Raw genomic sequence first — 12,207 nt, 5'->3', positions numbered from 1 at the left:
CATATTCTAAACAAACGAGTCGGCCTTAATTGACAGCAGATGATATTTGAACATGTACATGTACATATAAAAACACAACTACCAAACTGGTGACTCGAACTCATATTAGTTAACCGAGTAGTAACTCAGCCAGTTAAGTCATAAATTTTCATAGTAATTTTTTTTATAAGTAGATACGAAGTCCCAACTAAGGCTGAATAACATATAATATGAATATTTGTATATATTTAATGAAGTGTTTGATATTTCGTAAATTATGTTGCACAATAAAAAATAATATGTAATTGGTGTTAAATCTACAGTTCTTTTGACTCATGATGCAACGGGACGACGGCGACTCAGACAAGCGAGTACGCCAACTATGATGAAAATGCATCGTGCGAGAAAACGTGGCAGGTCGGAGCCCGGTTGGCCACCCCAACGAAAAGCCTTTGTTGTCAGGCGGGTGAACATCGTGCGTCGCGAACGCCGACCCAAGTGCTCACCCGAGTTCGCCGTCCTTCTCCTCCGACCCTCCTCTCGTTTCTCTCATTAAAGCCCGCTCTCGCTCAGACACGAGACTCGAGAGGACGGAGAAGACAGACGGACGCGTAGTGGTCGAACAGAAACATCCCCCCAGACGCGGAGCATTCCCCTTTCCTCTCCCTTCCGCCTTCTGACCGCGGACTAGTGAGGTATCTCTCTCTCTCCTGCTCCGCCTTTTTGGCTAAGATCAAGTGAAGCATCTCTCTATCTCTCTATTTTTCTCTCTACGCGAAGACGAAAAATGGAAGTTGTTGATTCCATCGTCTTTTCGCCTTTCTGCCCTTTCTCTTTTCACCTGTTTGTACTCTGCCCTAGAGATTGTGATCTTTATCTGTTAATTTTCCTTGATTTCAAGCTGCACTTGCATCGATTGTTTGTCCTTGCTTTTGTACTTCTTTTCGTTTGTTATTCTCATTTGTTGCAGAAAGAAGCAATTTCTCTAGGTTCGGTAGAGTAGCTACTGGAACTGAAAAGGGAAGAAGGGCAGGTTAAGAGGAGTGGCTTGTGGGAATTCTTTAGATGGTGCTGCCAACTTAGGGCGTTCGTACGATGAAAGTCAGAGCTTTTCTGTTGCAAAGTTTCCATTAGGATTTCTGGGCTTCTTTTCTTATTGCTTCCTTGCATTATAGCTGATTTTGCTTTTGGAGGCGGATTTTCAAATCGCAGATGAGGTTAATACCGCCTCCTCTTGCTGATGTTTTCATGGGGGCTATCTTTTGTGCTATTTTTGGGTTTAATTATGTGGTTTTTCTGCATAAACAGATTTTTTTTTTTTAATTCGTGTCAGTTCCTCTTAATTTTTAGACGTGACATTGCCATTTCGCTTACGCCGCTGCACTTCTTCGGCCATTTACTTCAGGTGGGCAGATGCTGTGGTCATTTTATCTGTAGCTGAGTGAAATGTCTCGTCTTGTCTTATAGAGTACTGTTCTTCTTAATTTTTAGACGTGGCATTGCCATTTCGCTTACGCCGCTGCACTTCTTCGGCCATATACTTCAGGCGGGCAGATGCTGTGGTTATTTTGTCTGTAGCTGAGTGAAATGTCTCGTCTTGTCTTATAGAGTTCTGTTGAGCAAACTGTGGCGTTTCTTTCTTAATATTGGCTGAAATGGCCACAATTGATTTTCAGGTGGATCCTTCCTCACATTCCATTGGATTGTGAGTAAAACAGTTTATGTGTTCATGCGTTGACATTTATTTAGTGTTTCACTCCGCTGATGCTGTGACCCGGTCTCCTTATGTTTATGATCACCGGCCGATGCATACACTTCTTTCTCTGCAAAACATCTACAGTTCCATGCACTTATTTGCATTCCATACTTTCTCCTCCTTTTGTTTCTTTTGTTTGTTTGATCGAGCTTTGTGTCTGATCTTAATACCATCACAAATCAAACTGCATTGAATTCATAATAATCATTAGTTTAATATCATATGAACTGATGTTGTCCACATATTCTAGATATATATCATGATGGCAATTCTTCATTTAGATTTCAAATTTAGCTTGCATAATTCGTGTTTCATTTCTTCTTCCATCTTTCTCTCTTGCAGTTGCTTGGACGGACAAAGTTGAAGGGCTGTGATAAAATTCCCAGAGCAAGAGATGGTTTCCCAGAGCAAGAGATGGTTTTCCTAAACTTTATCGGGTGTATTTTGCATTTCTGGATTACCTGACTCAATCTGGTAGTTCCAGTTATTGTAATTTAAGATGCCATCTGTGGTTTCCTTTTGTCATTGAACATTATTAAGTTGTCCTTACCGTTGGTGCATCATGCACATTCGTTTGTTTGTTTGGTTTTTCCTCCTTCAACGTTGTGCCAGTAATGGGATTTAAAACAATATCAAACTGGGGAAAAGTCATTTTATTTAGAATATAGCATCTTTTGTGAAGAAGAAACTCCATCTTCTTCGAGGAATAATGCGTTTGCCTGAAACTCGTAGTGCTGTTAGATGAGCCTTAGACATTGGCGAAGACAATGAGTGGAGCTACAACACGGAGCAAAAATAAGAAACCAAGGCATGGTGATGTTAGTGACAACTCTTCTGCAATATTGAGGTATGGCATCCTGTCTTGCAAATATTATATAAGGCTCGTCTAACAATCAGACTTGGTTAAAGTCCCTTTTTTTTTCTATTGTGTAGGAAAATACATTTAACTGGTGAAGTGACAGAAGATGACATTGATCAGCTGTACATGATCTGGAAACCTGTATGTCAGGGATGTCGTATCAATTTGAAAGACTCACCAAATTGCTTTTGTGGACTTGTACCTCCTGTGAATGGACATAGAAAATCGGGTTTATGGCAGAAAACTTCTGAAATAGTTACTATACTTGGTCCAGATCCAGCAGATGAATTTCGTTGTCCGAACGATTCACCTGCGGGTTTGACAAATTTAGGTGCTACCTGCTATGCAAATAGCATACTTCAGTGCCTCTATATGAACACAACCTTCAGAAATGGACTTTTCTCTTTGGAGCCAGATATTTTAAAGCAATATCCTGTCTTGGACCAGCTTTCTCGCTTATTTTCCCAATTGTTTTTCAGAAACAAGGCTTTCATAGATTCAGCTCCATTCATTAAGACATTGGATCTTGACAACGAGGTGCAGCAAGATAGTCACGAGTTCCTTACCTTACTGCTTTCCCTATTGGAACGGTGTCTTCTTTCCTCAAATATTCCAAAAGCTCGAACTCTGGTACAGGATTTGTTTCGTGGCAGTTTATCTCATGTTACATGGTGAGAAACTTACAGAATCACGTTTTTTTCTTTATGAAAATAATTCACCTACTGAGATATATTAGTTATTAGAATGAGTGGAACAATTTTTAATAGATATGTTGCATCAATGCCTTTGCATATTTACTCCCTCAGTGGTGTGCCTATATTTAACTTATTCAGTGCTTTCGTGAAGTTGGTCTTACAAGGTACTTATGTTTTCACGGTTAAAAATTTCTCTCAGCCTTTTCAAGTATGCAATTACAACAATACTGTAGATGATTTTTTCCTGTTTAGGTGTGTTTTGGTGCTTAAAAGATCTGCCATTAAAATATGTATTTCAGATATCAGGCATTTGAAGACCTTTATCGAGTTATTACAAATTTTATGTTTTATCAGGTTGTTTGTCTTTCTTGAGCTTTACAGGATACTTTGTCCTAAGATTTTTTTTCAGATGAATAAATGTTCAATTGATGCTTAAGAATTTTCATTCCAAATCTACGTTTTTCATGAGAAATGCTTATTAGCTATGTTCTTTTGCAATTGGTTAGTTCTTGGACGATAAAAGGTGAGGTGGATTTTCCTATGAATTTGATAGACTGGTTCACCTGGCCCTGCAGGCCTGTCCTGTGATCATGGCTGGTCAGGGACAGTGGCAACATCGCAAGTTTTTGAATCTCTTAATACTTGTTCATGTGTTTCTTTCTCAGCTCTCAACCCATCATTTTATGATCTTTCGTGAGTTATGGAGTTATGGTGACATAAATTTAGCACAACTGTATATTACAGATCAAACAAATTTCTTTTTAGATAACCAAAACAAAAATTATCAGCTAAAATAGGAAGTAAAATGCAATTTATAACCTTGGAAACGTATGCCACCATAAGAAAAACTTCAACTTGTTTTGAATTTTTACAATGCTATAATTTTGACGTGTTCACTGGTCGAAAGAGAACTTGAACGAATTGGAAAGGAGTGAAAAGCCTCCAACATGGATAGGAGCAATAAATGTCTTTGTAATAATTGACTTCACTGATCACTTTGGCAGTGCTAAATGATGAGTTCTGCTGAGTTGTGGATATGTGGAAGTGTTGAAGCAGGAGGTGGCGATTATCAGAAAGGAAATACCTTTGCAAGGCCACTATTGGAAAACTGTTGAAGTAAATGCACAATCAGCAAAGTGCGATGAATATTCAAAGAATGGTTATATCAGTTTTTTCAAGTGGATATCCCTTTAAAGCAATTGTCCAAAATTCTTCCATTGAATTCAAATTTACTAGCAATTTAGTTTAGTCAAATTGGTAAATTAATCAGAACTAATTTCATTTTGCAGCACTATGCTGTCTATGCACATCTATGTGTTTATGCATGTGCATATTTCTCAAGGGAAAAATTTATGTATTTTCGATCTGTATTTCTTCTGAAAGCTATTTTAAGTTGGCGGAACATTAATTAGCATTACTGACTACTGAGTGCTTTAGTTTCCTTTAGATTTTTTATCTTATCTGCTGATATGTCTAAATGATGTACTAATGGTTGTTATTCAGCTGTTCCACATGTGGGAAGGATTCGGCAGCTTCATCAAAGATCGAAGACTTTTATGAACTTGAGTTAAATATTAAAGATTTCAAAAATTTAAATGAGAGCTTGGATGATTATCTGAGTACAGAAGAATTAAGTGGTGAAAATCAGTATTTTTGTGAGTCATGTGGATGCCGAGTTGATGCTACTCGCTGCATCAAGTTACAGACACTTCCAGTTGTTCTAAATTTCCAGCTTAAGCGCTATGTATTTCTTCCGAAGGTATGTTCTTTTCTAGTGCCTAAAAATTTATGGTATTCATTCCTTGAAACATATAACATCTTTTTTTTTTTTTTTTTGGTGGAGGGGTTTCTTTTCTATTAATCTGGTGTCTCACCAGGATCCACTGTATTGGTAGCATGCCATGTTTGAATTGCTTAACTTTGTGTGCGTTTTTCAGACGACAACAAAGAAGAAGGTTGTGTCAAACTTTAGCTTTCCAAAACTGTTGGAGATGGGACAACGGTTATGTTCTAGTCAAGCAGATGTTCTGATGTATGATCTTTCTGCTATTCTTATTCACAAGGGAACAGCTGTTAACAGTGGCCATTATGTGGCACATATCAAAGATGAGTTAAGTGGTTTATGGTGGAAATTCGATGATGAACATGTTTCAATGTTAGGAATTCATCCTTTTGGAGAAGGATCCTCAAGCTCTTGTGCTGGAGCAGATTCAGATGGCAATGGGCCTTCAGGAGATGCCTCTCAAATTCTCCCACCTGATAGCTCCACGGCTGATAACCTAGAAGCATATTCATCACCAGATGCATACATGTTGATGTACCATAGAAGAAATGCTTCTGATAACTTGGGGTGGCACTTGAAAGGGGAATTGAATGGTGGAGTATACAAGGAGCTTCTTCCAACGTATCTTTTTGAGGAAATTAATAAACTAAATCAGTTGCATGAAAATGCTTGCAAGGATTATCAATTGAAGAAGCAGACTCACCTGATGGAAGTGAAAGAACGTCAAAATGAAGTGAGGACTATTCTTTCCCTGGCACCTGTCAATTCTACTAAGGATCTGTACTTCTGGATTTCAACTGATTGGCTTCGACAGTGGGCTGAAAGTTTGAAACCTACGTAAGTCAAATATCTTAGTTGCAGATAAATAGAATATATGAAAAAATATATAACTTATAAAGGCATTATAATGTGTAATTTAGTTTTCCAGATATTTTATCCACTAAATGTCATGTTTAATTTTGTTTATCTTATTGCAGTCAAATAAACAACATTATGCTTCAATGCTCCCATCAAAGAGTACCCCTCTCAAAACTTGGAGTGATGAAGCGGATCTCAGATCGGGCCTGGGAAAAACTATTCTTAAAGGTGTATTCCCTTGTTCCCCCCTTCACCCCCTCTCCTCTTTAGCAACTTATGTAATTATCCCTTTGTTTTTAGTTGCTGTTTAATATGCTCCATGGGTTAAGAATCTTCTAGCTTCACTATGGTTTTTTTGATACATTGGTGATACGGCTTGTGGACTGTGTCATATATTGTTTATCTTGGCTCTGGTAGAAATCATATTTGCAACTTTAAGAAAATAGTCCACCTCCAGAACTGCTGCCATATTGTATGTGTTAACTGTGAACATAATTCATAATGTTCCAGAAATCTATTAGTCAGAAGAGCATGCTTTCACATCCAAGTAAAAAGGATCAATGATGAAATTACTACAAGAACTCTGTTGCTTACATCTAACAGGTCTATAGACATTCAATTATAGCTGCATATGTGGCCTATTCTAAGTGAGAAAAGGTCCTCTCTCTGTTTTCTATCTGACCCAGACAAAAGGTAGGGCAGCCATCAGGTTTGCAGGTATTCGATGATTCCGATCTGCTATGTGTTGATATGGGTCTCAAAATGATAGAAGACTTCAAAAGTGTTAAAATTCTTGAGTCAAACTGCTTCTTCTTAGTGAAAGCCTATTCTTGTCTACTTTTATTGTAATGTGTTTTAACTTTTAACCTGTTTTACTGTTTTACCCCTTGTAAGTGAGGCAGTTAGATACTTTATATTTTTTTCTGTATTTTATGTTAGGGTTTCAGCCCTTAGGAACTGCACAGTTCTTATTTTGACTGTGTTTAGTTGGTTGCTGCTGCTGCAATAGAGCAGCTTGTAGACTAATGAAGATTTCACTTTGAGAGATGCATTTTTTTGTTTAATGTTGGTTTGGGTTTGATATTCTAATATGGTATCAGAGCTTCAGCATACGATCTGACCAAGGTATGCTTGACTTTTTGCTTCATTTTTGGAAGTGACTGTTTGTATTCCAGCTTGATGTTGCAGAGTCTGAAGCTGCAATGAACTCAGATCTGTTTTGGGTCAATCTTGGGTCGGGTATTAGTTGCTGTCAAGCTGTTTAAGGGTTTGTCAGTGCTGTTGGTTCTGCTCCTGCGGTTCGCTGTGAAGAAACGCGAAGTTGGGAGCACTGTTTTGATGTTGTGAAGTTGAAGGACAGTATTATTGTGGGAAATATCATACCCACAGTTGGCATTTACTGATATTACAGTCAGTTTATTTATCTTACACACTGTCCATATCAGTCTTTGCATTGACTATGTGCTGATTTTTGATATAAACTTGGTACATAATCTATAGATTACTGAATCTTATAAATATGGACAAAAAGGAGCTTGTGCAAGTGACTGTTGTAAAATTTGATGGGTCAAACTATATATATTGGGCTGAATACATGAAGGCTGAAGAAACAAAGAATAAGTCTCTAGGAGGAAAAAATATAGAGGAATCAGTTCTTGTTCTGACTAAAACCTATGGTGGAAAAGAAGATAGTGGGAGGTTTCTTAATAGAAGAATACAAGTACCGTATGCTGTAACTATTGTAAAGAATTGGGGCCTAGGAATTTCAACTGCTCAGTTTTGAAGAAGAAGAAAGAAGCTTATGTTGCTAGTTCATTTGTTGATGACAAGAAGAATGATGGGAAAAATATGTCAGGGTTACAACAAAAGGAAACATCTTCTACCGCAGATAAGAATCACATGTCACATGCCAACATTCTTGAGAGTATCCAACAACTTTTTGCTCATAGTAGGTCAGCTGCCTCTACTTACTCTATGTCCCCTCAGGTGATCCCTTTCCAGGTATATCTTGTATGAATTCTAATTGGACTTTCGATGCAAGTGCAGCATGTCATATGACATCAAATGAGGACATTTTGACAAATTGGGGACATTTTGTCCAAGGAGGAATGGCAACTAGCTATGGCAGAAGAGTTGAATGCTTTAGAATGAATGAAGGCATGAGATTTGGTGAAACTTCCTCCAGGGAAGAATGTTGTGGGTTGCAAGTGCGTGTTCAAAATCAAGAATAAAGCAGATGGATCAATTGAGCGTTGAAAGGCAAGATTAGTTGCAAAAGGTTACAATCAGCAATTTGGAATAGACTACTTAGAGGCATTTTCACCAGTGGTACATATGACTAGCATTAAAGCTCTTGTAGCACTTGCATCAGCGAAACATTGGAATTTGTGGCAAGTAGATGTGAAAAATGCATTTTTGAATGGAGATATAGAAGAAAAAGTTTATATGCAGCTTCCACCAGGTTTTGAAGATTTAGAAGGCAGAGTATGCAAATTAAAGAGGGCCCTTTATGGGCTAAAACAGGCCCGAAGAGCATGGTTTGAAAAGTTTAGCACAACTGTAAAAGAAATTGAGTTTAAGCAAAACCCTCATGACCTTGCGTTGTTTGTATCTTCTGCAAAAAAATGTAAATGTTTATTGCTTTTGTATGTTGATGATATGGTTATCATTGGAGATGATCATAGAATTATTGATGAAACAAAGAAAAGAGTTGCTCAAACATTTGAAATGAAAGGTCTTGCTTTTTAAAGTATTTCTTGGGTTTAGAAGTTGCTTACTCAAGAAGGAGACTGTTTCTATCCCAACACAAATATGCAGCAAATCTTGTTGCCAAAGCTAGACTACATGATGATAATAAAAGAGTGGAAACTCATATGGAAGCAAATGTCAAGCTAAGACCACTCAAAGGAAAGAAATTAGAAGATCCTACAATGTATAGAGTCTTAGACAACTTGTGGAAGCTTGATTTATCTAACCATTTCTAGACCTGATATAACACTTGCAGTCTATGTAGTAAGTCAGTTCATGAGTGCTCCTCCATCAATTCATTTTGCTGGTGTACTAAGAATTATAAGGTATGTGAGAGGTACAATGGATTATGGAATGTTTTTTTCCTTCAAATTATGAAGAACTTGTAGTCTTTTGTGATGCTGATTTTGGTGGATCAATAAGAATCATCTATCTACAACAGGATTTTGCATCTTCTTTGGCAAGTCTATGATGTCTTGGAAGAGCAAGAAACAACAAAGAGTAGCTTTATGGACGATTGAGGCTGAATGTAGGGCTGTGGCCCAAACTATAGTTGAAATAATATGGATAAAGTAGTTGCGAAATGAGGTTGGAATTCTCATGGTCAAGACTAAACTGATTTGTGACAACATGAGTGCAATTTATATTTGCTAAAAATTCAGTTTTCATGAAAGAATTAAGCACATTGAGATTGATTGCCGCTTTACAAAATAATACAAAGAGCATATGAAGAAGATTGATTTTTTTTGAGCACACAAGAACTGAGGACCAGGTTGCTAACATGTTTACAAAGAGTTTGCCACCATTGAAGTTTAGAAAATTTGTTAGCAAACTTGGTATTGTGTCACTCAACATGCCAAGTTTGAGGGGGAGTGTTAAAATTCTTGAGTCAAACTGCTTCTTGTTGGTCAAAGTTTATTCTTATCTACTTTATTGTAATATGTTTTAACCTGCTTTACTGTCTTACTCCTTGTAAGTGAGGGCAGTTAGGTACTTTATCTTTTTTTCTGTATCTGAAGTTAGGGTTTCAGCGCTTAGGAACTGCATGGTTCTTATTTTGACCGTGTTTAGTTGGCTGCTGCTGCTGCTGCAATAGAGCAGCTTGAAGACTAATGAAGATTTCACTTTGAGAGATGCATTTTCTGTTCAATCTTGGTTTGGGTTTGATGTTCTAACAAAAAGAACCGGGTCTATGCCCAACCTAGTTAAAGTATATCGGGTATGATGGACCATTTTTTTGAACCTGGATGCCGTTTCGGTAGTTAGGAAACCTAGGCTTACTTCCTTAGCTTGACAACTTTATCACTTCGATGACTCCATCACACTTGGAGTTAAGCTTCTGAAGCAAACACTCTCCTAGTGATCAGTCTCTCTTTTTCTCTTCACATAGCCATGAGATGGATTTATAAATCAAATGCCTTTATGCCAATCAGTCTCTCTCTCCATCACACCCATGAGTCCATGAGATGTCCTGGATGACTGCTTACTCTTCATCTGCATCAGATTTTGGGGATCTCAAACTGCAGTTTCTTGGTAGTTACCCTTGATAAGGAGAAAATTTCTGCATCTTCTTAGGCTTCCTTGTTAGAAGCGAAATTACCGTAATGACCAAATTTACCCTCTTTAATCTATATGTTCTCAACCTTTTTAGTGATGGTCTATGTAACATGGGGACGTTAATTTTGGTGGAGTACTCGTACCAGTTGGGTGCGGCGCCAGTACGGGTATGGTTATGTTGTCAGACACAGGCTGGGTACGGTCAACGTACTCGGGTCCGTATTTGTCCAAAAATAAACTGTCAATGTTGACCGATTTCATTTTCGTCCAAAAATTAGGGCTTTTTTGTTTTTGTATTTCCTTTCAAAAACACAGAGCCTCGACAAAAACTCCAGTGAGGGTTCTGGTTTGCACTTCTCTACCGCTGTTTCCTAAGGAAGAACTCCAGCCACCTCCGGTAACCTGCTGTGACCTCAGACAAAAACGAGTTGGGCCATCGTTGGCTGATTTGGGTGATATTTCTTCCATGGACCTCCAGCGACGTCCGGCAGCCTCCAACGACCTTTGGCAACCTTCCTGCATCGACTATTTTTCTTTTTATTGTTGTTCTTAGTAGTATTTTTGTTTTCTTCCTTTACTGTTTTGTCAATTTTAATCTTCTTTTTCTTCTTTGAAAATAGTATTGTGTGCCCTTTCTCTTTTACATTTATATGCAACCGTGCTCCACAATGCTGAGCCGTTTTCTGTAACTTAGCCATTTCAGTTCAGCATTTAGCGCTTAGATTCTAGTTCCACAATGTTGAGCCGTGTTTTGGATGTGAAAACTTGATGATGTTCATATTTGACTGTATAGGGGGCTACTCGATTGTCCATATGTTTCAAGTTTTTCATAGGTTTTTTAAACACATTGCTGCAAGAGCCATTGACATATATCTCCTATGTTGTTTATTTGTTTATGTTGATATATATTTTTTACTTTGGTATATATTTTCTCAGAATTTCTTCTTGTTTATATATATATATATATATATATATATATATATATGGCTGTTGAAAATGGTCTATACTCGTACCCGCACCGGTACTCACACCGGCATCTGTACCTGTACCTATGTGACATAGGTGATGGTGTTTTACGTAAGATGCCCAATTGATTCACTTAGCATTGGAGATGCCATTCGAAGGTCACTATCATTTTCTGATGATGCTGTGGTGGCGGATGCACTGCTTGGGTCTTCTGATGAGCATCTCCTCCCCAAATGGCAAAGTGGGTCTAGTTGGGTCAACAAAGGGTGCCTGTACGTGATAAAACGAAGTCTTAGTTCGACCCAATTATAAGCAAGTCTGGTTTATCTCTATAGGACTGCACAATGAATTGAGCTACTCGAACTCCACTAAAAGATAACTCGTCTAAGCTTGGTTCAAGCTCGAGTCTATAACTTTGTAACATATTAACAACGATGTAACTTATATTATATGACAGAGAAAGAGAGAATATGCATGTATAATAGACTAATAGTATATACATATTATATGTATATTATGTAGTATTCTAGTGCAACAGACTCTATTACATAATACAATGAAACCGAGTTACAGAATATAGTAGAATATAGTGATACCAAATTACAATATAAAACAGAATTAGCTTAATGAAAAAATTATCTAAACATTGAACAGTCTATAATATAAATATAAACTTAATAAACAGAATTAACTTAATAAAAAAATTTATGTAAACAAAGTTACAGAATATATATATAAATAATACAAACAGAATATAAATATGTATTAGAAGTGGCTAGAACTAATGAATTTTTGGTAGTATATAAAGAACATTTTAGTAAAAATCGATGTTTTATAATGTCAGATTGGTGGATCAACACAAGAAAAAGAACATTGGTAATACTTTTTTTGTTTATTGCCCATTAGATATCATGTGTTCAAGCCTGTAGGTGTATCAAATTAAGTGAAACATCTGGACTTACTCTTTTTGTCTTCCAAAGAAGTTAAAGGACACCTGCAAAAGGTA

At 37.3% G+C, this 12,207-nt stretch overlaps 1 protein-coding gene across 9 annotated transcripts in view; it reads left to right on the top strand.

Annotated features, from left to right (window-relative positions):
- Positions 1-421: 421 nt before the first annotated feature.
- LOC116257367 (ubiquitin carboxyl-terminal hydrolase 26) overlaps positions 422-12,207 on the top strand; it is a 73,427-nt gene continuing 61,641 nt past the window's right edge. For 5 of the 9 annotated variants that reach the window (XR_007573828.1, XR_007573825.1, XR_007573829.1 and 2 more), the window contains exons 1-6: positions 424-674; positions 2,078-2,582; positions 2,669-3,265; positions 4,793-5,048; positions 5,227-5,909; positions 6,050-6,158. Coding sequence is in view for 3 of the 9 variants with exons in the window: in XM_050078694.1 (XP_049934651.1) it covers positions 2,503-2,582; positions 2,669-3,265; positions 4,793-5,048; positions 5,227-5,909; positions 6,050-6,158 (1,725 nt within the window). In the remaining 6 variants the exon portion in view is untranslated. Of the gene's footprint in view, positions 675-804; positions 1,197-1,329; positions 1,385-2,077; positions 2,583-2,668; positions 3,266-4,792; positions 5,049-5,226; positions 5,910-6,049; positions 6,159-12,207 lie in introns of those variants that run through there. The other 4 variants (XR_007573827.1, XR_007573826.1, XM_031634021.2 and 1 more) reach the window with 4 other exon arrangements.

This window comes from Nymphaea colorata, chromosome 7 (genome assembly GCF_008831285.2).
Source record: "Nymphaea colorata isolate Beijing-Zhang1983 chromosome 7, ASM883128v2, whole genome shotgun sequence".
Classification (NCBI taxonomy): Eukaryota; Viridiplantae; Streptophyta; class Magnoliopsida; order Nymphaeales; family Nymphaeaceae; genus Nymphaea; species Nymphaea colorata.
This window is presented reverse-complemented; position numbering and strand designations above follow the sequence as displayed.